This window comes from Talpa europaea, assembly GCF_964194135.1.
Source record: "Talpa europaea genome assembly, chromosome: 4".
In the NCBI taxonomy this organism is placed as follows: domain Eukaryota; kingdom Metazoa; phylum Chordata; class Mammalia; order Eulipotyphla; family Talpidae; genus Talpa; species Talpa europaea.
The window spans coordinates 144,169,153-144,191,898 of NC_140070.1; the positions used below are offsets into that span (position 1 = coordinate 144,169,153).

The 22,746-nt window shown below is 42.9% G+C and overlaps 1 protein-coding gene across 1 annotated transcript in view; it reads right to left on the bottom strand.

Annotated features, from left to right (window-relative positions):
• Positions 1 to 22,746, bottom strand: part of BRWD1 (bromodomain and WD repeat domain containing 1) — a gene marked incomplete at its 3' end in the record, with an annotated part of 88,056 nt that overhangs the window by 1,998 nt on the left and 63,312 nt on the right. Inside the window, exons 27-40 of the mRNA XM_084232402.1 lie at positions 22,616 to 22,698; positions 20,274 to 20,385; positions 19,666 to 19,727; positions 18,916 to 19,071; positions 18,558 to 18,678; positions 17,487 to 17,612; positions 15,059 to 15,131; positions 13,983 to 14,024; positions 11,911 to 12,057; positions 11,191 to 11,343; positions 7,607 to 7,770; positions 3,091 to 3,314; positions 1,259 to 1,426; positions 111 to 1,016 (exon numbers count right to left, since the gene is read on the bottom strand). Of these exons, the coding sequence (XP_084088528.1) occupies positions 111 to 1,016; positions 1,259 to 1,426; positions 3,091 to 3,314; positions 7,607 to 7,770; positions 11,191 to 11,343; positions 11,911 to 12,057; positions 13,983 to 14,024; positions 15,059 to 15,131; positions 17,487 to 17,612; positions 18,558 to 18,678; positions 18,916 to 19,071; positions 19,666 to 19,727; positions 20,274 to 20,385; positions 22,616 to 22,698 (2,537 nt within the window). The remainder of the gene's footprint in view (positions 1 to 110; positions 1,017 to 1,258; positions 1,427 to 3,090; positions 3,315 to 7,606; positions 7,771 to 11,190; positions 11,344 to 11,910; positions 12,058 to 13,982; positions 14,025 to 15,058; positions 15,132 to 17,486; positions 17,613 to 18,557; positions 18,679 to 18,915; positions 19,072 to 19,665; positions 19,728 to 20,273; positions 20,386 to 22,615; positions 22,699 to 22,746) is intronic.

Here is a 22,746-nt window from a genome sequence, read left to right on the forward strand (position 1 = left end):
GGTTGGAGAAAAAAGTTGGCAAAGAGAAGTTTTGTGGGATGGGGAGCGGGAGGGGGACGCCACACAGAAAGGAGACTCAATCAACACCGAGGCTCAACGTACTCAACTACCTTTCGTAAATCGACTCTGTTTTCTTTTAGTTTTGTCATCAGAATCCAAATCCGTCTCAGATACGTGATCTGAGAGACGCTGGGACGCAGCCGGAGGCCCACGCTGCCCACGCCCTGCGCTGTGGCTCGCTCCCGCTGCCTGGTGCCCGTCACCGCCTCCATCCCGCTCCTCAGATTCCAAGCCCTCCGAATCACTGAAAATGGTTGCTTTTTTAAGGAAAGCCGCACTCTTGCGACCCGTATTCTGTTTCCTTCTGGCACATTTTCCTGGTTCAGAATCTGCCTCCTCTTCCTCAGAAACACTTTCTGCCTTGAGTCTCTGCCCAGAGGTCGACGGGCCAGCAGCAGCGTCATGTCCACTGTCTGAACCATGACCGAGGGAGTCCTCCTCAGAAGACTCTATTTTGAGAAATTTGGTTTTAGAAGCGGCTGGGGCCTGGGACCTGTAGCCATTAGTGTGCCAGTTTTTCCGGGCCACCCGCAAATCACTTTCTGACTCAGAATCCCCGTTTTCAGATCCATCGGCCGTATGCTGGGCAGGACGGGACTTGGAACCTGGGGTTTGTCGACTCTGATCTTTGGGCTCCTCATCTTCAATTTCTGACTTTAAGCTCTGGTCATCCTCCGAATTGTGTAACAGCTTCTTCCTAGCGACAGCAGAAGCATTGCGGTGCGGCACCCTTCGGCCGGAGCAGGCGCTGGCAGAGCTGGAGTTCTCCTCGGCGTCGCTCATGAGCTTGATCTTGTTGGCAGCCACCGCCGCACACCTGCGCAGCACCTTCCGGCTGCCCCCAGCTCTGGCCATCAGGCCCTCGCCAGCCTCCCCCGAATTGTTATCAGAATCACTTAGATAGACCCTCTTCCGCGTGGCTTTTCGGCCACATCCATTTTCCAAAGAAACTGGACCTAGAAATAGAAGTAACAGTAAGATTAGAAAGGTCTTCTTCTTTCAACTTCTAATAACTTTATTATTTTAACTCTCATGTACCTTACTTTTCAATGTGAAAATCAATCTTCTTTCTTAATTTAGAAAGCCAGAAGGCTACTGCGTCGTGTGTAGACGCATCAAATAAATCAATGCACCATTCCAAGAGCAGCTCCTACACAGTCTGATGTATACTGCTCCCCAGCACCCCGAGCCTTCTCACCAGTTTTCCTCTGGGCGGCTCTGGTTCTGGGTACCCGGAGGCTGCTGCTCCTGGCTGGGCCCCCACGCAAGAAAGCGTCACGAGCTCTTGAGCTTGCTCTGCTTTCCTCAGAACTATTTGAAGCTGAAGATGACGACGAAGTGCCCAAGGTGTCTTCCATTTCACTTTCTAAGAAAAGCAGAACAGCGACAGTTGTGTATGTATTTTCTATTTTTACACACTAAGCAATTATTTTATAACAAAAGACTAAAAGCAGATTCTTAAAATACTGAGAGTACATTTAAATTGCTCCAAAGAAGAGCTGATTAAATGTTGGTATTCAAATGGTACATACTCAGCATTATAAATCAAATTTATTCTTTCATCTCTGGAAGCAATGTAATAATCATGATTTAAATTTAGAAAAAATTTTATATATTTTATAAACTTCCATTTAAAAATTTAATGAGCCCCACTACCCACTTCCTCCTGCTACATGACACAGGTTATTTTCAACAGAAAAACCACAATCATTTCAAGCCCAACACTCAGTAGACGTGCTGCTGGGTCTCTCTCCAGTAACCCTGCCTCACAGCACAGCTATGCGGACAAGCTTTCAGCTCAAGAAAGGTCCTTTTCACATGTTCCACCAAAACGAAGGTAGCAAACGTGAGATAAATAATGTAAATACTCCAGGTCACTCCCCCACGTCCCATCAACATGTGCGTGCCCGGTGCAAGCAGAGAGGGGAGAGCCATGTCCTCAGTTTCTTCATCCAAACTCATTTCTCACATTCCAGTCACAGAATGAAAATTGAGTGGGAACAAACATTGTTGGAAGACAAATGTTTGCTCTATAACACAACCCACTCTATCAGAGAAGGGAGTGCTGTGTCAGAAGGACTGGCCGCCAGAGTGCCCGTCTCCCCGAAGCACGGTGCTGCCTGCAGACTGCCCTGTTCACTCCTTGGCACTTGGACCGTTTGCCAGAGTCCTCCCTTCCTGCCTCTCGCCATCAAACTGGTCCGTCTTCTTGAAGCAGAAACCATCCTTTGAGCACGACTCAACACGGGTTCAGGCTATTAATCCAGATCCTTCTATGAAGCTGGCCATTCTGTAAGACACGGCTGCGCTCTCCCTGTCTGCTATCACTCTAAATCACAGCAGTACTCACAGCATCACCACAAGGGACAAGACTGCCACAACCTCGGGTGCACAAGGCTGACAAAGGACCACACCAGCTCGTTACAAGCACCACCAGGAGACACAGACATTTACTCTGCCATGAGCTTAAAATTTACACAAAGACCATGCCTTTTTTTTTAAAAATTTAAACAGGGCCTCCCTAGTGGTGCAGGGGTTAAAGATAACAGTCTAGCAAGCTATCACCCGCCACTGCAGCACGAATTTGATCCCAGGCTGGCCAGGGAGCAACCCACATGGCGCAGCAGACCTCTCCTGTCTCCCTGCTGTTCCCCTCAGCAGTGTATTTCAATAGATTCATCTGCTCTGCTCCCTACTCTCTGATGAATCCTCTCACTCCCCCGCATCACTGGTCTACACCCCAGTTCTTGTATGCATAAATAAATAAATCTTAAAAAAAATAAAATAAAATTTAAGCAAACACAGAAACATGAAATTTTACAAAATGTGACATCTATATAGTTTGGAAAGTTCAAATTTGCATAAACTTGCTGCACCATTTGCAAAGTACAGTACTTTATGTCACTGTAGAATATCATTTGTTATTGCTGTCTCTTCTGTTGAATCCTAATACTTCCTTGAATGTCAAGGCCATGTCCTCTCTCTACACACACAGTTACTTATGTCAGGTAATGTTGCACCACTTCTCACCAGATAACGTGGAACCATTTGTCAGTGGGACGGGCCTGTTTCTCCTCCTCCTCTCTGATGATCCTACTGAATCCGAAGAGTCAGAAGTAACCCCTGAAGACGCGCTTGCACTCGATCTGTGGCTTGCAGAATCAGCTGCCCGGCTGGAGGTAGACTGGGTAGGAGAGCTGATCAACTCCGGAATTACTTTCGTCTGAGATTTTAACCGCCTCTGCTTGTTATTTCTGGTTGAAGACATGAGCAAAGGAAACAATATTTAATAAACCATAAAGGTAACTGCTACACTAAGTTAAAATGCACCATTTTTAATGTATTATTTCTTAATATTCTGAGAAAAACTTTATGACCGAGACATTAAAATATTCGTTACTGACATCTTATTCTGCTATGGATTACTGTTAATACTCTCTTACTCTAAATTTGAAATGATTTTATTCTGAACTGGACTATGAGCAAATGACCAAGTAACAGAGAAAAATCGTAATGAAAACCTTTGGTTCTTTGTATTTAATGCTAAGGGGAGTCAACATTTTTGTAATACAGAAATTCATTCACATTATGAATTTGGGTCTCAACATGAAGTGATTTCCCCACTAATCTCCTATTAGATGGTCCTAATGACCACAGAATTAGAGAAGAAATCAACAAAACCCAAACAGAAATAACAGAGCCAAGACAGAGATCAGAAGCTATTTTTTTCTAAGACAAAACTGGTTACATCTAAGAGCTGATTCAACAACTTTGGCCTTGAGCCATGAATTATGGAGGAGGAACAGAAAATTAAGACAAAATAATCTCAGGCTTTAAATTATAGCTGTGGGTAACATTCATTGTGAGATAATCCTATTTTCCTTTAAACCAAAAAGATAAAGGAATATCTAAAGAATAGGGCTCATGTAAGGCATGAGCTCAGAGAAAATCACAATTTTTTAAAGCAGTGGTTAAGCCTGTTATGTCAGAATTTCAATTTCTATTAAGATCCTGGAGGCCTCCCTGGTGGTGTGAGGGTTAAGACGCAACCTACGAAGCTATCCACAGCCACTGCTACACAAATTCCATCCCCCGGCCAGGGAGATACCCACATGGCACAGCAGACCTCTCCTGACTCGCCTGCTGCTCCCCTCAGCAGTGGATTTCAGTCAGTCTGTCTGTTCTGTTCCCCGCTCTGTCTCTGGTGAATCCTCTCACCCTATCACCTCTGGCCTGGGCCCCAGTTCTTGTATGCATAAATAAATAAATCTTTAAAAAAAAAAAGATCAACTGGAAGGTAGACCAGGTGAATAATATACCTCAAGAGTGAAAATGTTCCTTTTTTACATATGTCCTTCTGAACTATTAAGATTTTTCCTTGGTTCAAAGAAACATGATTTTTCTTTAATAATTACACAAAAAATATTATACAATAATAGACAAACCCAAACTGATTGTGTCATTTTATAAAATGACTGGCCCACACATTTCAGAAGAAGTGTCAATCAAGAAAACAACGACTCAAAGTAAAATTCTACATTTAAACAGACATAACAATGAAATGCTATGTCTGAATGGGGGAGGGAAGTGTGCCCTAACCACATTTATTGTTCTACTGAAAAATAAATGCAATAGTGTATACTTGTGGATAAAAGAGCATGTTGTTGTCAACTAGTAATAAACTGAGTTTATTAAAAAAAAATCACAAATGGGGACACTGAGCCTGGGGAACAGCCCCCAGAGGGACTGGGAAGTTGTCCCAATTTTGGGGTTCTCAGTGAGAATCATAGTTATTTCAAAGATTTTTGGAGATACAAAATTTGGGCAAGGGTCTGGTTACTGTATGCACTGAGGAAAACAAAGAAAGTTGCTAAAATATACTTATGTACCCTATTATTGAGCCTTATCCTCTGAGACATGGGGGTTAGGCCATATACTTGAAGCTTCTCTTTCTTTGAGGAGACTGGTGTGCCTAAAGGCAAAAATCTTCGCAGCACTAGGCCTGTCTCCTGGCCTTACATCCCTATGTTGGGATGGGGGTGTACCCTCTTAATTGTTCATAATGTCAAAAATATTTTGATTTAAAAGAAAAACATGGAATGAAAAACAGAAAAACAAATGTGATATAATGGGTGAATATGGGTCAACAGTATGCAGAAGTTGTTTGACTTATTCATGTTTTCTAATTCTAAGATTATTTCACAATGAGAAATCTTAAAAAGTGATGGGGAAGGGGGGCTTAACTATTGTGTTTCTTGTACTTGAATTGCAGGTCTAAGCACAGCTCAAGAGGACTAAGCCAGTCACCTACATGGTATGCTTTTCTGTTTCAATGTGGCTCTCATACTCTATAAAGTCTGGGCTGTGGGGGCTTCAGCAAATCCTCACCCTAAGAGCAAATAAAACCAGCAAAATAGTCCAAAACCATCTCAGAACCCTAGACAGTCATTACAGGCATATAAGCAGTGTTTCTGGTAGAAAAACTGAATCAAAGTACAAACAGTGGAGTCCTTAGCATTTTAATTTGGGGCTGCACCCAAGCACAATGCATCCCAATCTGTAGCAGTGTGGCCTTGATGGCAGATGGGCAGGAAGAGGGAGCTGGCCTTTCTAACCCGCCACCCACACCTCTGTCAGGCCAACAGCAGGGCTGCAGAAGGCCGGGACGCAGTCACCACGAGCAGGACCCAGGCAGGAACTCAAAGGACAGACCTAGGGAAGAAGGTGGTCACCCACAGAGTCTCTGAACAGCTCCAACATCTTCCTAGGCTTGTCAAGGTTCTACACATCCTTTAAGGAAGACAGGACAGTTACTACTCATCCCCCACTGAGCTTGAGACTCATGTGTCTGGCACAAGTGAAGCTCGCCCCACCTTGCAGAAAGGGGAAGCCTTACTGAAGTGTCTAGGCGGGAACCTGTGACCACTGAGCGATGCTGAACCAGGGAATACAAATCGAAAAAACACTTTTTCTCAGAATCATGGGAGACTTCAGTGGCTAGACACTGTGGGGAAGACAGACTGCAGGGCTGGCCTAAGCAACCCATGAAACAAAACTAGCAACCCCCACTGCAGGGGGGTGGGGGGGGGGGCAGAATCCAGAGTTGCTACAAAACATAAACAGTAAACAGCAACAACAAAACCTGGGAGAGAGGATCCATGAGAAGAAACAAGGACCACCAGGAAAGGCAATTACCCGGGAAGATACTGTCACTGTATGGGCAATCCTGTATTCTTTTCTTAATTGATTTCAAAGAAAATTGTATGAAATACAGAGATGTCACCCATAAGGCAACAGCTGAAAGAAGGTAAACTAGAACAAAAAATTTCAATGTATGGGAATCAAATAGAGTTGATGTGAAGCAGACTGTTTTGAATCGAGATGCAGGGTAAGTCCCATCAAAGCCTGTGGAGGGCACAGCACAGGGTTCAGATGTCCTTACAGCCCCCTCATAGCAGCGAGGCTCGTTCTCCCCAGCCCTCAACAGCCACCCAGAGTAACTACTTTAATCTCTGCATTAAAGAATTTCTGGACTCGTTTCCCTGCTCTGGGATCTATTAGCTCCTAAACAGTCTGGAACAGTCTAACAAGTGCAAGAAGTTTCTGTGAGGGTCAAATGAAATAATAAAATGGATAGGGCCTCCCCGGTGGCGCAGCAATTGAGTGCCGCGCTGCGAAGCTGTCTGCAGCCTCTGCAGCACCAGTTCGCTTCCCCGCCGGCCAGGGAGAACCGCACATAGCTTGGCAGACCTCCCCTGCCTCGCCCGCTGCTCCCCTCAGCAGTTTCTTCGGTCTGTCTGCCTGTTCTGCTCCCCGCTCTGGCTCTGGTGAATTTTCTCACCCTCCCGCGCTTCTCACCTGTACCTCAGTTCTTGTATAAAATAAATAAATCTTTTTTTAAAAAAATAAAATAAAATGGATAGAGCTTAATATTAATGAAGCACATTACAAGTTAAACGAAATAAAAGCATCCTATAAGAGTTGATTACGTGGGCCTCCCCTGCTGGCGCAGCGGCTGAGCGCAGGGCTGCGAAGCTGCCTGCAGCCTCTGCAGCACCGGTTCGATCCCCGGCCACCAGCGAGGGTCCCACATGGCGTGACAGGCCTCTCCTGCCGTGCCCATTGCTCCCCTCAGCAGTGTATTTCTTTAGTCTGCCTGTTCTATTCCCCGCTCTGGCTCTGGTGAATTCTCTCACCCTCCCGTGCTTTTGACTGTACCCAGTGCTAGTATAAATAAATAAATGAATCTTTAAAAAAAAAAAAAAAGGGAGTTGATTACGTGAGGTCAACAATACTTTAATCCTTGGAGATTTTAAATTTTGATGCTCATTAAACACCCATGAATTTATATAGTTACATCAATGCTTCAGCTCTATGTTCACAGATACTTGCCAGACTAAGCTTTTCTTAGTCTCGTCTCTGAAATGATTAAGAACAACTAGCTTCAAAAAAAAAAAAAAAAAAAAAAAAAAAAAAAAAAAATCAGAGGCATCACGACTTGAAAATTAAACAGCTTCACACACTAAAGCCCGCAGTAACCCATTACCTGCTCGTGTTAGCCTGGCTGGCACGGGTACACTTCTGCCGTCTCTTGAACCTCTGGCTTCTTCGAAGTTTTTCACTAAATTTTTGACCAATTTTAAAATCAGAGGAGATTTTCTTCATTTTTTCTTCAAATAAGGCAGACAATCTCAAGGTCATACTATAAATCTGCAAGGACATGAAAACAAAAACTAGAACTACAAATATCTTTAAAAAGATTTTTACCAAAAAAAAAAACTAGTCATGGAGGCAATGTGCAAGGCACCACAACCCATCAGGTAACAGCCGAGACTTGTCTGACCTTCCCACCCCTTCCCTGCAGCGATGTCTGCAAAAGGGAGAAAAATATATGCCTCTCAGATGTAAAGTAAGTAAAGCAGATCCTTGACCAGGTTGGGGGGAGTCACAGAAGAGGTGCTGGCAACCCCTACACAATCCACATAACCTGCGACTGCCCCCAAACCTAACTAATGACCTGCTGCTGAGAGAAAGTTTTACAGCTAACAGCCGGTCACCATTCAGTTTATAGACTATAGATATGACGTACTATAGTCTCACAATAAAGCTAGAAACAAGAAAATGTTGTTAAGGAAATCATAAGGAAGAGAAAACACATTTACAGTAGTGCGCTGTTATCAATACTGTAAGTTTAACTTGTTTATAAGGAAATCCATGTATATAAATTGGACCCACAGAGTTCAAACCTGTGTTGGTTCAGGGCAACTATAGTAGCTAATTAAGCAACTCCCTGTAACTTAGGGCTTAGGTATCTATGTTAGAGCTCATACTTGGTTTTCCCCACTTCCCACCTATAGGTATGACAACCCCCTCCACCAAATGGCCCCTTCACTCAAGTCACAGAGGAAGCTGTTTTTTTTTTTTTTTAAAGATTGTTATTTATTTATGCATACAAGAACTGGGGTGCACGCCAAAGGTGCAGGGAGTGACAGGACTCACCAGAGACAGTGGGGAGCAGAACAGGCAGATCTACTAAAATATACTGCGGAGGGGAGCAACAGGTGAGACAGGAGAGGTCTGCTGCGCCATGTGGGTCAGCTCCCTGGCTAGGGATTGAACTCATGCTGCAGTGGCTGTGGACAGCTTCACAGTGCTGAGACTTAACCCCTTGAGCCACCAGGGAGGCCCCCAGAAGCTGGTTGGTTTGAACACTGCTATTCAGGCAGAAAAGCAGGGTCCCCTTGGGAGGGCCACCAGCACTTCCACCCTGTCTCTACTTGTGTTCTTACTGCCTTTGATACCACTCAGATGCAAAAGGGTAGCCTGAATACAGAAGAAAATATGCCCCACGACTATTACATAAAGAGTTATAGGAATCCCAGAAGGTGAGTAGAAAGACAAAGGAACCTATAAACTATTCAAGGAGATAGCTGAGAACTTCCCAAGCATGGAGGAGATGAAAACAGACAAACAGGAAGCTAGAAGACCAAATTACCACAATGAAAGGAAAACTTCACCAAGACACATAATAGTAAAGTTTCTAAGAGTCCAAGACAAGGAAAAAATAATGAAGCTGACAAGGGAGGAAGAAACAGGTAACCTATAAAGGAAAATCAATCAGGCTGACATCAGACTTCTCTGAAGAAAAACTACAGTCAAGAAGAGAATGGAGTGACATATTTACCAAACTCCAACTCAACAAATGCCAACCAAAACTACTTTACCCCGTAAAGCTCTCCTTCCTCTATGAAGGATAAATAAGGACAACCTCAGACAAACAGAATCTTCAGAAACTGATTACTACTAAACCCCCACTCCAAAAATTATTACAATAAGCCCTAAAGCTAAACCCAACAGAGGAACAGACAGGGAGAACAGAATAAGCTAAGGAATAGAATAACAAAAACACAAACAAAATGGCAAAAATTATAGGAGTCAATGTACCAATATTAACCCTAAATGTAAATGGACTAAACTCATCAATAAAAAGAGACGGAGTAGCAGGCTGGATTAAAAAAACAAAATCCAACTTTCTGCTGTCTCTAGGAAACACAATAAACTCTAAAAGATAAACATAGACTGAAAGTAAAAGGTTGGAAAACAATCCTACAAGCAAATGGACCAAAAAAAGAAGGCAGGAACAGCTATACTAGTATCAGATGAAATACACTTCAAACTAAAAAAGGTAAAAGTAGACATAGATGGTCCCTACATTATGATTAAGGGAACAATACATCAGGAAGATATAACACTCCTCAAAGTATACTCACCAAAGGAAGGAGCACCAAAATATATCAGACAATTAATTATTACCAGCTCTGAAAGCAGACATTAGAGAAAATACATATGTAGTAGGAGACTTCAATACCCCACTCTCACCAATGGACAGATCAACGAGACAAAAAATAAACAAGGACACAAGAGCCCTAAAATAAGGACCTAGACCTCATGGGCTTCACAGACATCTATAGGACACTGCACCCAAAAAAATCTGAGTACACATTTTTCTCAAGTGAGCACAGATGATTCAAGGAGGCAATTTGGATGTTGAATGTAATCAAAGAGCTCTCAAATTGAGACCGGAATTAAGAATGCAGGGGGAGGTCCTCCCCTGTTGGCGCAGGTGGTTGAGCGCTGCGCTGTGAAGTTGTCCGCAGCCTCTGCAGCGCTGGTTCAATCCCGGCAGGCAGGCGAGGGCCCCACATGGCACGGCAGACCTCTCCTGTTGTGCCCACTGCTCCCCTCAGCAGTATATTTCATCAGTCTGCCTGTTCTGTTTCCCGCTCTGTCTCTGGTGAATCCTCTCACCCTCCCAGGGTGGGGTACAAGAACTGGGCCTGTACCCTAGTTCTTGTATAAATAAATAAATAAATCTTTAAAAAAAAAAAAGAATGCAGGAGTCATCTGATAAGCAGAGACAGTGAAATTAAGGCAAAATGGCTAATTAGTAGTAACAGTCGCTAATGACAGAGAAAGTGCTATGAAATCAAGCAAGCACTCTGCTTTGAAATCTTCTCAAAATACTGCTTTTGTTTTTATTGCTCAAGACAGTGACTACCAGGATCTGTGCTCTCAGTGAACCTTCACTGACAGCACATATACTTTTCTGTATTGTGCTTCAACAGTTCTGAAAAGTCACCCAACACACAACACTACAACACTTCAACAAAATTTAGGAATGTACTCTCTACTTGTGTTCCTGATTGGTGCATGTACTTCTCTCCAGATCCAAAACTTAGTATGCCATCAGTAGGCCTAGCCCACATCAAATTTCCCTTTCCTTTCAGTCTCTAGCACATAAGCCTCCAATCCACGTTTCAAGATTCCCGTATGTATGAAAACAGATTTTTCTCATGCTGTGTACCAAATTCAGATTATTTGCTCATTTTTTTACAATTGGGTTGGTGCCCTCATTCACACCAATCCTTGTTCATTTACAAAACTTTAGGAAAGAGAGACATCAAAGACTGTAAGGTTAGAGCAGATATTTGGTCAGTGGCATCAGCTCTTTTCTTAGCAAGTCTTACTCACTTGTATTAAATATTCCAACCTGAAACCAGTGGATGGAAAAGTTGTTATCTATATACATCACGCATACTATCTTAAAATATAAACCACCTTTAAAATTACCTTTGATCTTTTGTTTGGTGTGTATGCCTTCGCATTGCTGAATATCAAGCGAATGTCTTTGCAGAACTCCAGAGGGCTATCATAATTTCCTGCTTCTAAGGTCTCCCTGACTGTTCCAAAATCCATCGGGGTATCTATGATATCTCGGTAGTCCTGAGTTTTAAAAACAGTAATTAGTTCAAAGAGTCTTCCTGCTTTTAGACAGGTAATAGCATCAGAACTCAAAAATACTCAAATTTAAGACAAAAGGTTAGGCCCTCCAAGGACCAGACAGACAAGAAATATACCAAAACGCTACACTTGGCAGCAGAATATGAAACTGTTTCCTTCTTAATACTCTTCTGTAATTTCCGAGCTTCCTACAGTAAATTTCTGTTTTATAATCAGATTTTTTTTTTTAAAGGTCATTTCCATTTCCCGATCGAAGAGTGAAGACAATCTCAGCCAATCTATAGTTTCTGGGGCTGGGCCTGGTCACGTAACAGCCATGTGGAATCTGCCTGGTATTATGATACTTGTTAACAGTGTTAATTCTTTAATAAGCTACAAGGGTGTCTATAAAAACAGTGTAAACCACTCTTCTGCTGCTAACTCAATGGAGAGAGAGAAGGTGAACAGGAAGTCCAAATCTTACTCTTTAAAGTTTAATTTAAATACCTCTACCACAATCTCCTTTCCACAAAATGAGAAGCCCCAAACCTTCAAACAACAGAAACTTACCGGATATTCAACCAAATCAACAGGTTGTCTAAATGGTTCAGAATCTTCACACTGAAAAATTAAGTTCACTAGTTCCTTACACTGTTTCTTCCAGTTGTTTTCAACATAGCTGGTAGCTTTGATGTTCCTTGTACTCCAATCATGGATCTAAAAACACATTCACAATATTAACAGGTTTTCAGTAATGCAAAATGACACACTATGTACTATGGCCAAAATCCAACTGTTATCTTCTGTAGTGTATCTTAAGACTGTGGCTACTGTAAAAAAAAATTTTTACTGTAATTTGTATCTACTTGGAAAAAATCCACTTTCCTGCAAAAATACAAAAACATCCCATTTATTGCTGGAAAAACATCCTATTTCATTCCACCATTTCTTTCCTAAGTTGAGAAATGCAGTAAAACACTACACGATGTGACAGGCACAATAATGACTCCCCATGTGTCCACATATCCTCATCCCAGAACTGTCACTGTCACAAGGCAACAGGGACTCTGCCAAAGGCAACTCAAGGTACTGATCCTGCAACGGGGGACTGCATGGGCCCACCAATGCCATCACAAGGGCCTACGTGAGAGGAGGTGGGAGGGCCTGACACTAAGACCAGAAACACCGAGCTGCTGACGTGGAGATGGAAGAAGGGGCTGGGAGCCTCCATGGGTGGGAAAGGCAAAGGGCCACATGCCCTTCAGTTTCCACAAAGGAGCACAGCCCTGCTGGCCCTGAGACTTTGGCCCTGAGGCCCGGGTAGCATTTCCGGTCCAACAGCAAGAGGAGTGATTGGGAGGATGGGGTCAAGGAGAAAAGGAAATATGAAAATAAGTTTTGGATATTGGGTATTTAGTTTAAACATAGTGTCAGTATTCCAGTCACCACATTTAGAATGTGCAACAGAGGACACAACAAACACTAAACAGATGTTGAACACTTGGCCGTCTGTTTATATATAAATAACAATGATAACGTAATTCAAATCAAACTTTCAAAGTTATTTGGAGCAAGCATATCATGAAAACTAATGCTATAAAAAGCTTAAATATAAGCAGCATTTGAATGAAATTTAAAAGTTTACATTTTTCAGTATTTCAGACAACGACCTTTTTTTTTTAAAGATTTTATTTATTTATACAAGAACTGGGGTACAGGCCAGATGGGCAAGAGGGTGAGAAGATTCACCAGAGACAGAGCGGGGAGCAGAACAGGGAGACTGACTGAAAAACACAGCTGAGGGGAGCAGCGGGCGACACAGAAGAGGTCTGCCACGCCATGTGGGTATCTCCCCGGCCTGCCAGGATCGAACCAGCACTGCGGAGGCTGCGGACAGCTTCACAGCGCTGCACTCAAACGCTTGCGCCACCAGGGAGGCCCCAACAACCTTTACTTTTAATTCATATATAACATCAAAACTTCAAGAGGTGCTGATGACACATACCCACTATCCAAAACTTATTTTCATATTTCCTCTTCCTTAACCCCATCCTCCCAATAAATTCTCATTTTAATAAAAAGGATTAGGCACCAAATCCTACTAACATTCCCCTTAACTAGTCTCAACTTCTTTTCTTCCTCTCCACTCTAATCCAGCACCTTCACTAGGCCCGGTCCTCCCATTATTCCTAGATTCCTACAATGAACACTAACCATACCTCTTTAATACTTGACCTTTTTATCCCTTGAAACCTATTTATCTTCTTTGTGCAACTGATTCTCTATTTCACTTGTAAATGAAACCACTAGTTGTCACTGTCACCATCCGTTGTCCACCCAGCCCCAGTAAGGGTGGGGACTCACTAGCCAGTTCACATTCCTTACTTTCCTACATTTTCAATTGGGGAATATTCCCTACTTTTTAAATACTTTCTTCTTATTCTATCTCATTCTGAAAGCATAATTCTTAAAATCACAATTCTTCCACTAAGCCTTACCTAAATATCCATCATTCAGTGATTTCTCCCATTTCTCTAATAAACTATTTCTCTAGCAATATAATTTTCAAAGACAATACCCAAAAGTATGGGTTGATTTTAAAAGGAAGAATAAACTGAAGTCAGTTAGGGAAATTAACTTACTCTCCTTCTTCCAGAAGATGTTTTAGGAAGATCACTATCATCCTAGAAATAAAAATCACAGCACCATAAGTGTTAAGATTCTCACTGAAAATAAATTATCTTAAAACATTTAGTCTTAAAAAAGTTATAGCTCACTAACAAAATCTCAAGAGACAGACTATCAGATGACCTCAGTGGCAACCATTTTAGTAGCCCTTTATAGTCCCTAATAACATGCACTAACTCCAACAAAGAGCTATAAAATGCTTCTCTATGCATATCCTAAATATCCTAGATATTCAGCACATGTAAAAGCAACTTTAAAATTGTTTCTGCTGAATTCGATTTATAATTTGCTACACAGCATTCACTGCAAATACTGAAGACATTAAACACCTGGGAATTGTTTATCAAGAATACAAGAATCACAATCAGATGACAAAATTCATAAAATCCCCAAAACACATGTCTCCTACTCTCTGTATTTCAAGCTCTACATAGCACCTCATTCCCTATGCCACTCAGTAGCACCTTTTTATTCCAATATAAACTAGCATGAAAAGCAGCAAACTACAATAAACATTTGTGCAGAAATTGACACTATCTTCAAAAGCCGGCCTTCCCACAATTGCAGAGGAGAGCCTGACACCATGTGAAGTGCAAGTACACACCCCACTGGGACCGCCTTCGGGCACACCTCACCACCATCTTAAGGAAAGACTTCAGGGTGCCTTGAACACAGTAAAACTAATTTTTAATTAAATTAACTCCAACAATCAAATAGTGTTTTAAGCAAAAATATTTCCAAGGTATTTCTTATAATACTCCTCATTCTAGCTGAAATTTGGAAACATAATGTACATTTAATTTATCCACTTAGACTTTTTCTTAAATTTATTGTCAGTTTCTAGCTAAAACAAAATATTCACTGATTATCTAAATAATTTAAAAATGTATTTGTCAGGTGCCTTGTTTTCCTATTTCACTGGAATACACCAAGAATTGATGTAGGTGACCAGCATTTTCTATTTCAACTCTATTTTTAAGTTAACATTGAAAATTGACAAAAATCATTATAAAATTGACAAACTTCATACCAAGTCCTCGGCATTTTGCTCATCATTTTCAGAAGTGTTAGAAAGTTCTGAGATATTTGTACATTCTTGATTCCTAAAAAACAATTTTTCACTTTTTTAACAGCATACAGATGTGTAATCAACTAATACAAAAATTTCAACCTATGTGTTAAGTACAACCCTCCCACACACACACACACACACACACACAAATTTTGTACACATTCCTACTCCAAGCAGATCCTCAAACTCCATGAGGACAACTAATCATCTTAAAATTCTGAAAGTTGGGCCTCCCCGGTGGCACAGCGGTTGAGCACTGGGTTGTAAAGCTGCCCACAGCCTCTGCAGCGCCGGTTCGATCCCCAGCTGCTACCGGGCCACCGGAGGAGGGTCCCACATGGCACGCAGACCTCTCCTGCCGCCCACTGCTCCCCTCAGCAGTGTCCTTCGGTCCTTCTACCTGCTCTGCTCCCCGCTCTGACTCGGGCGAATTCTCTCACCCTCCCGCGCTTCTGACTGTACCCAGTGCTTGTATAAATAAAATAAATCTTAAAAAAAAAAAAAATAAAGATGCTTGTTTAAAAAAAAAAAGAAAGAATTCTGAAAGTTTTCCAGGGTGGAGAACATGCAGAGGGAAGCTGGTGATCCAGTAACGTGGGCCCACCTGGATGCTGGCATGAGTTCTTCCAAGTCATGACAAGTAATAGCCACGAAGTCAGACAGGAATAAGATTGATTTGAGATAAAAGAAATAAAAATGAAAGCCCACTGTATCTTAACCTCACTGCTCATGCAGAAGAATTAAGAAGTCTAAGTGGTGCCAGCCTGGCCTGCACAAAGGGGATGATGACAGGCGCTTTCCGAAGCAGAAACCAGCCAAATCCCCCACACACAGGACAGACCCAGTCCAGGACCGGAGACAGACATTTCTCTCTATTAGAGGTGGAAGATGACAAATTACCAAATTATCTTCCTTAATATGTGATTCCTTAATATGTAATTCCTTAATAAATGATTCCAGTCATTTTTCTAGCTATGGGGAAAAGGCATAAAGTACCATACAGTAAAACTCATTCACTTGAAAGGAAAGTGGCTGGGTCGACTGTCCAAAGGCACGAAGATGCTCACTGCAGAGGTCAGGTTAGACCCTGGGTCCCAACGTCCAGGTCCATTTCTTTTTTCCTTTTTTTTTTTTTCATTTTTATATTCCCCATACAACTGCAACCCCCTTATTTTGACCCCAATCCCTCCTTCCCCACCTCCCCCCCCATAGTGTGTCTCTGGTTCATAATTGTTTGTTGATTTTGATTTTTCTTTTTCTTTTAAGATTTATTTATTTATTTATACAAGCACTGGGTACAGTCAGAAGCACGGGAGGGTGAGAGAATTCACCAGACCCAGAGCGGGGAACAGAACAGGCAGACTGACAAAATACACTGCTGAGGGGGGCAGTGGGCATAGCAGGAGAGGTCTGTCACGCCATGTGGGACCCTCGCCCGTGGGGGCAGGGGATCGAACCGGCACTGCAGAGACTGGGGGCAGCTTCGCAGCCCAGCGCTCAACGGCTGCGCCACCAGGGGAGGCCCTTCCAGGTCCGTTCCTATCCCACCATTCCAAACTGATGTCCCAAAGCAGGAAACGTAGGGGCTAGTCAGACTTGCACAAACACTCTCCTGGGTACACTCCAAGAGTTAACAAGACTCAATCTAACTATGAGAAAACACTGGAGAAATCACCCGCAGGCCCAAATTAGATACATGCTACAAAGTAAGTATTCAACATTCAAGGAAAATGCTGAAGCCATGAAAGAACCTGGGGCTGAAGGAGACTAAGGAAACAAAGAGGCAATCCAGAGAGGACGGGGCTGCAAGCTGAGCCCATCCAAGGACACCCAGGAATTATCTGAGGAAATGCAGGAGGTTCCACACTGCAGCAACAGGAAGGCACCAAGGATGATTTCCTGGCATCTCCCAAGTGATGCCGTGCCTCCACAAAAGTGCTGACAGGGGAGGCCGGGTGAAGGGCAGATGCCGGGCAACTCTCAGCGGTAAAAAAAATCTCCAACTTTTCAAAAGCAGAAAAGATGTATAGTTCAATTTCTCACGAATGATGGCACAGCAGACTTTTCCTTTCCCACGCTGCGCCCCTCAGCAGTGTGTTTCAGTAGATCTGCCTTTTCTGCTCCCCACGCTGTCTCTGGTGAATCCTCTCACCCCCACACCTCTGTCCTACACCCCAGTTCTTCTACGCAAAAACAATCCTCACATGTGAAATTATCATTTGCTACACAGCACCCAGAGCAGACAAATGTAAAGACGCTGACAGTTCTGCCTCCAGAGTAAAACACTAGAATTGCATCATTTGGAGAATAAACACCAAAGACTGAAGCTGCACAAGCGCAGCACACAGCCCTTTCTGCACAGTGCCTACAACATGCAGCCACTTACCTGATGAATCTTAACAGCTGGTCAGTTATCTTCTTAGCAGATCTTGCAATTACACTCTGAGGCTCATTGAACGTCCTGGCATTGTGTTCGATGTATCTGACTTCCCAAACTAATGCAGACAGCCGCCTTCAAAAACAAAAGTAGGAAACTTAGGACTCAAAAAGCAGAAAAACAGAAAGCAAGTTAAAAAATTCACCATCTGTAAGTCAACTCAGTCTTCAGTTAAGTCACGAGCAAAATGTGACAATGAATAAAGCTCTATGCTGCCAGCCCGCCCACAGCCCGGAGAGTACACTGGAGCAGACTGTGCAAAATCTGAACGGACCAATGAATTACAGCAGAGCAACCCTCCCTCCTCATGCTGCCTAGCCATAATGTGAAGCCACTGAGACTCAATGAAACGATGTGTTAAGACTGTCACTGCTCAGTGCGCCAGCTGCCCTGAAAACTGGCAAAGTGCCTTTCTGATTAAACACACACTCTATTGGACTAAGCGGTAAAGAAGCCCCATTTTGGAATGTCATCTATTGCTTTAAAAAAAATTGCTGGGCCTCCCCAGTGGCACAGCAGGTTGAGCGCAGTGCTGTGAAGCTGTCCACAGCCTCTGCAGCACAGGTTCGACTCCTGGCTGCCCAGGGAGATGCCCACATGGTATGGCAGACCTCTTCTGTCGTGCCCGCTGCTCCCCGCAGTAGTGTCTTTGGTCAGTCTGCCTGTTCTGCTCCCCGCTCTGTCTCTGGTGAATCCTCTCACCCTCCCACACCTCTGGCCTGGACCCCAGTTCTTGTATGCATAAATGAATCTTTTAAAAAAAAAAACAGACTAATAATTGAGGAATGATATACAATATTTTTTTACCTTATCAGGGATTTATAGTGCCTATCCACAGGCATCAACAGTGTCTTACACATAAGACCAAGAAATCACTATCATAAAAGAAGATGAAACCAAAAATAATGTTACTCAGTCCCTACTCCACTCCGGTCCCCACCAACCACCGCTCTCTCTTCATTGTAGCTGCAATAACCAGATTATCTTTCCAAACTATTTTTAAAGCATGTGTCTCCTAACCTGTAGAAGCGATTAACGAGTCTCATTCGGATGGTAAACAGGTCGGTCGGGTACGCCACCACAGTGCAGTACTTTGGGTAGGTACAGAGATCAACAGGACCTGCAAAAGCTGCTGCTATATCTGCAAGGGCAGACAGGAGAGTTTTTATCAGTAAATTCATTACCTCGAGGTGATGCTTCTCCACAAATCATTCATAAAACAAGAACCATGTTTATCATTGCAGGCCTGCAGGCCTTCACCAAAGACCATCAAAAGAAGTTGCAGAGAAGAACACAACCACAAATATGCTTCAATTTAAAAAATGTTTGTGGGGGAAAAAAACTTGAAAATGAAACTTCTCACCCTATAAAAACTTACCAAGATTCAAAAGCTGATCTATACCACTAATAATTCGTTCACATTCTTCATCTCTCGATTTCTGCCCCCATTCACCATCTTCCGGCTTGTAGAGCAGTTTCTCTAGCTCATCTGAAGTAACAGAAATACTAGCTCCCAATTCTTCAGGAGGATCAACTATGAATTTTATCAAAAAAGAACAAGATGACAAAAATCAAACCACAAATGTGCGCTGACTGAGAAATGCTAGTTGGCTACTGGAAGGCAGTGAGCAGCAAGCTGGAATCTTAGGGTAAGAACTGATGAGCCAGGGCCTCCCCAGTGGCGCAGCGGTTGAGCGCTGGGTTGCGAAGCTGCCCGCGGCCTCTGCGGCGCCGGTTCGATCCCCGGCTGCTCCAGCCACCAGAGGAGGGTCCCACATGGCGCGCAGACCTCTCCTGCCGCCCGCTGCTCCCCTCAGCAGTGTGCTTCAGTCCTTCTGCCTGCTCTGCTCCCCGCTCTGGTGATTTCTCTCACCCTCCCGCGCTTCTGACTGTACCCAGTGCATGTACAAACAAATAAATAAATAAATATACATGCCTCTTTAAAAAAAAAAAAAAAGAACTAATGAGCCAGACACATGTAATTCTGCTCATTTCTTCAATAAGGTTCAAAGTTACCATAATAATGTGAAAGTAAGTCTCAAAGAACACTAATGTGCTCTATATGCATTAGATTACAAAATCAGAAACCTGAAAGGTAAAATACTTCCATTTTTTAACAATTACTCACCATTATCAGGAATTGGTTCCATGTCCCATGGGCTAAGTTTCTCAATTTCAGTATTGTCCCATCTGTTAAAAAAAAAAATCTGATTAGCTTTCAGAAAGACAAAATGTGCTAACTACTAGGTTTCCACTTCAAGAGCATACAAAAAGATAACCTTACTGTTGCAACGAAAGTTTAAATACTAAATTTAGAAAGATGTGGTTTAAGATGTACAAAAATGTATGGTGGGTGCCAAGACAAAACCAGAAATCCTGTGTGGCCTGCACCCAAGGTACAAGAGGAGGAAGTCAAAGCCATTGTGAAGGCCTCGGATGCCACACTTCAGAGCGTGGACTTCATTCCACAGCCAATGGGAAAGACTGTGGATTTTGAACAAGAGAAGTAATGTAACAGGTGCCCTGCACAATGCTGCTCAGGACAGTAGCAGGCTACAGGTGGCCCAGGAAAGCAAGCAGCTCCTCACCATGGGGGTGCTAGTGAACAGGAAGCGACAGTGGCCTCTGGAGAGTGATATTACTCAATGCACGCCTGGTTTTGTAACCAGGTGTGTGTGTGTCATTCACACAATGACCAGGTGTTTGTAGGTGATCTGCTGTCCTCTGCATACAGACCTGACGATGTAACACTGAAAGTGACTATCAGGGTATTGAGGCTGATACGGCTCTTGACTTAGCACCGTTCCAAACCACCAAGCGTCATCAATGATGGAGCGGAACCTGTCACCTGTTAAGACACATACGACTGTGAGACATTGATCTGCTAACGTCAACACTTCTAATTTATAAAATGCCACATGATACAGATGACACAAAGATCAAAGTATATTTTTATCTTAAAATTAACCAGTCTCCCCAACTTCCCAGCAGCCTTCAGTGATTAAAACACATGTGAAAAACATGCCATACTCAGGCCTCCCTGGTGACACAGGGGGTTGGGCACTGCACTGTGGAGCAGTCCACAGCCTCTGCAACGCAAGTTCAATCCCCGGCCGGCCAGGAAGCAGCCCGCATGGTGCAGGGGACCTCTCCTGTCTCGCCCACTGCTCCCCTCAGCAGTGTATTTCGGTCAGTCTGCCTGTTCTGTTACCCACTCTGTCTCTGTGAATCCTCTCACACACACCCGCCCCCCATCTCTGGCCTGTATCCCAGCTCTTGTATGCATAAATAAATAAATCTTTAAAAAAAACAAAAAAAATGCCATACTCAACAATTTATTGGTGGTACAAAGCTCTGTAACTAAAAAGACTAAAATGGCTATAAATAGGTTGGTTAGTGATTCCAAATGCCAAGTTCTGTTAGGCCTTACAACATGAATAATAAAGTTTAACAAAACATAAAAATCTTCTACGATAACGGATATTATACTTATTTTATTTTTTTTAAGATTTTTATTTATTTATATAAGAACTGGGGTACAGGCCAGAGGCACAGGAGGGTGAGAGAATTCACCAGAGACAGAGTGGGGAACAGAACATGCAAACAACTGAAAACACTGCTGAGGGGAGCAGCGGGCAAGACAGAAGTCTGCCACGCCATGTGGGAATCTCCCTGACCGGCCGGGAATCGAACCGGCACTGCAGAGACTGCGGACAGTTTCATAGCGCTGCGCTCAACCCACTGGGCCACTGGGGAGGCCCATCATACTTATTTAATAGGTATAGTAAATACATGGAAAATTATGACAATTTATGATTATTCTACAGTTGTTCTTCTATAAATACCTTCATCACATCAAAATGCTCTAGTTAAAATCTCATAATAAAAACGTATACATATACCCTAAAAGGTGCTGACATATTATTGAAAAGAAACACCTACACATCCTGTTACCAGCATAATGTAAGAGCTGGGAACAGATCCCAGGACGGATGCTATAAAAGTCACCGTAACCATGGATGGAATACTTCAGCCAAAGCCAGTGACTTTCAATTATACACATTCCAAAATGTATTTTACAACTGTAATACTTCTAGTGAAATAAACTGTATCCAATTTTTGTTTTACAGATATTACAAAAGAACCAGACTGCTATAACAACACTATCCTTCCCTTCCCATCTATCAGTTTTCAAAGCAAAATCAGAAAGAAAAAAAACAGCCATCTCTCCAGCATTAACAATTCTTTAGTAGATTAATAATTCTTTAAGAGAGTTTTGCATAAACATGTCAATCAAAATGAAATTCTGATTGCTTATGCAGACATCACCATTCAAAAATCTACTAAGCAGCCACACTCTGTCAATCTTGTGTATTAAACAGGGCTGCTCAGGGAACTGACTAAAGTGTTACTGCTTGTAGGACCTGCAGAAAAAAGTAGCAAAAACTAAAAAAACTAGTAGTCCTAACACCATTTATAACATACATACAAGATGACAAGACCTGAGTAAAGGCTGATGTCCTAATAAGAGACCCAAACTAACAAAAACAAAATGAGCTATTTTTGTAAGAGTCGAAAGTCCAATTGAAGACTGAGGCCCCAATACTGTATCCCACACCCAAGAAGGATGTGTGTGCACTGGTGAAGCAGGTGGGACAGTTGTAAGTGGCACCACATGGTCTAATTCTGGTCATCACCTATGTCCTGAAGAGGCTAACGACCTACGTAGGGCTAACCAGTGAGCCCACCTGAACCAGCCCCAAGAAAGCCACGTGAAATCAGTCAGTGCCTGCACCACAGGACGTCACCTCCCCTGTTCAGCCCCTGCTCAGTCCTATAAGGTGGCTTATAGGACACAGGTGTGTGTGATGCTTTCGTTTTTAAAGGAAGGTTTCCTCAAGTCACCCTAGTTAAGTGTGGTTGATAAGATATCAGATGTAAGATATTCTGGCACACAGAAATGTTTCCAGTAAGAAACCTGCAATTGTTTTTCGACCTTCTGCTTGTCTTAGATCATAGGATAAACAAAGGAGAGGCTGACGTTCACAGGCGCACGCCAGCCACCAGGGCAGACTTACAGGATTGCCAGTTCCTCTGTCTCGCTTCATCGTAAAACTGACGCAGAACCAGAAAGTCAATAACATCCGGCATATCATGGTACCTGGAATGAGACACGTGGCGGTTACAGCCCACTCGGCAACCGCACCCG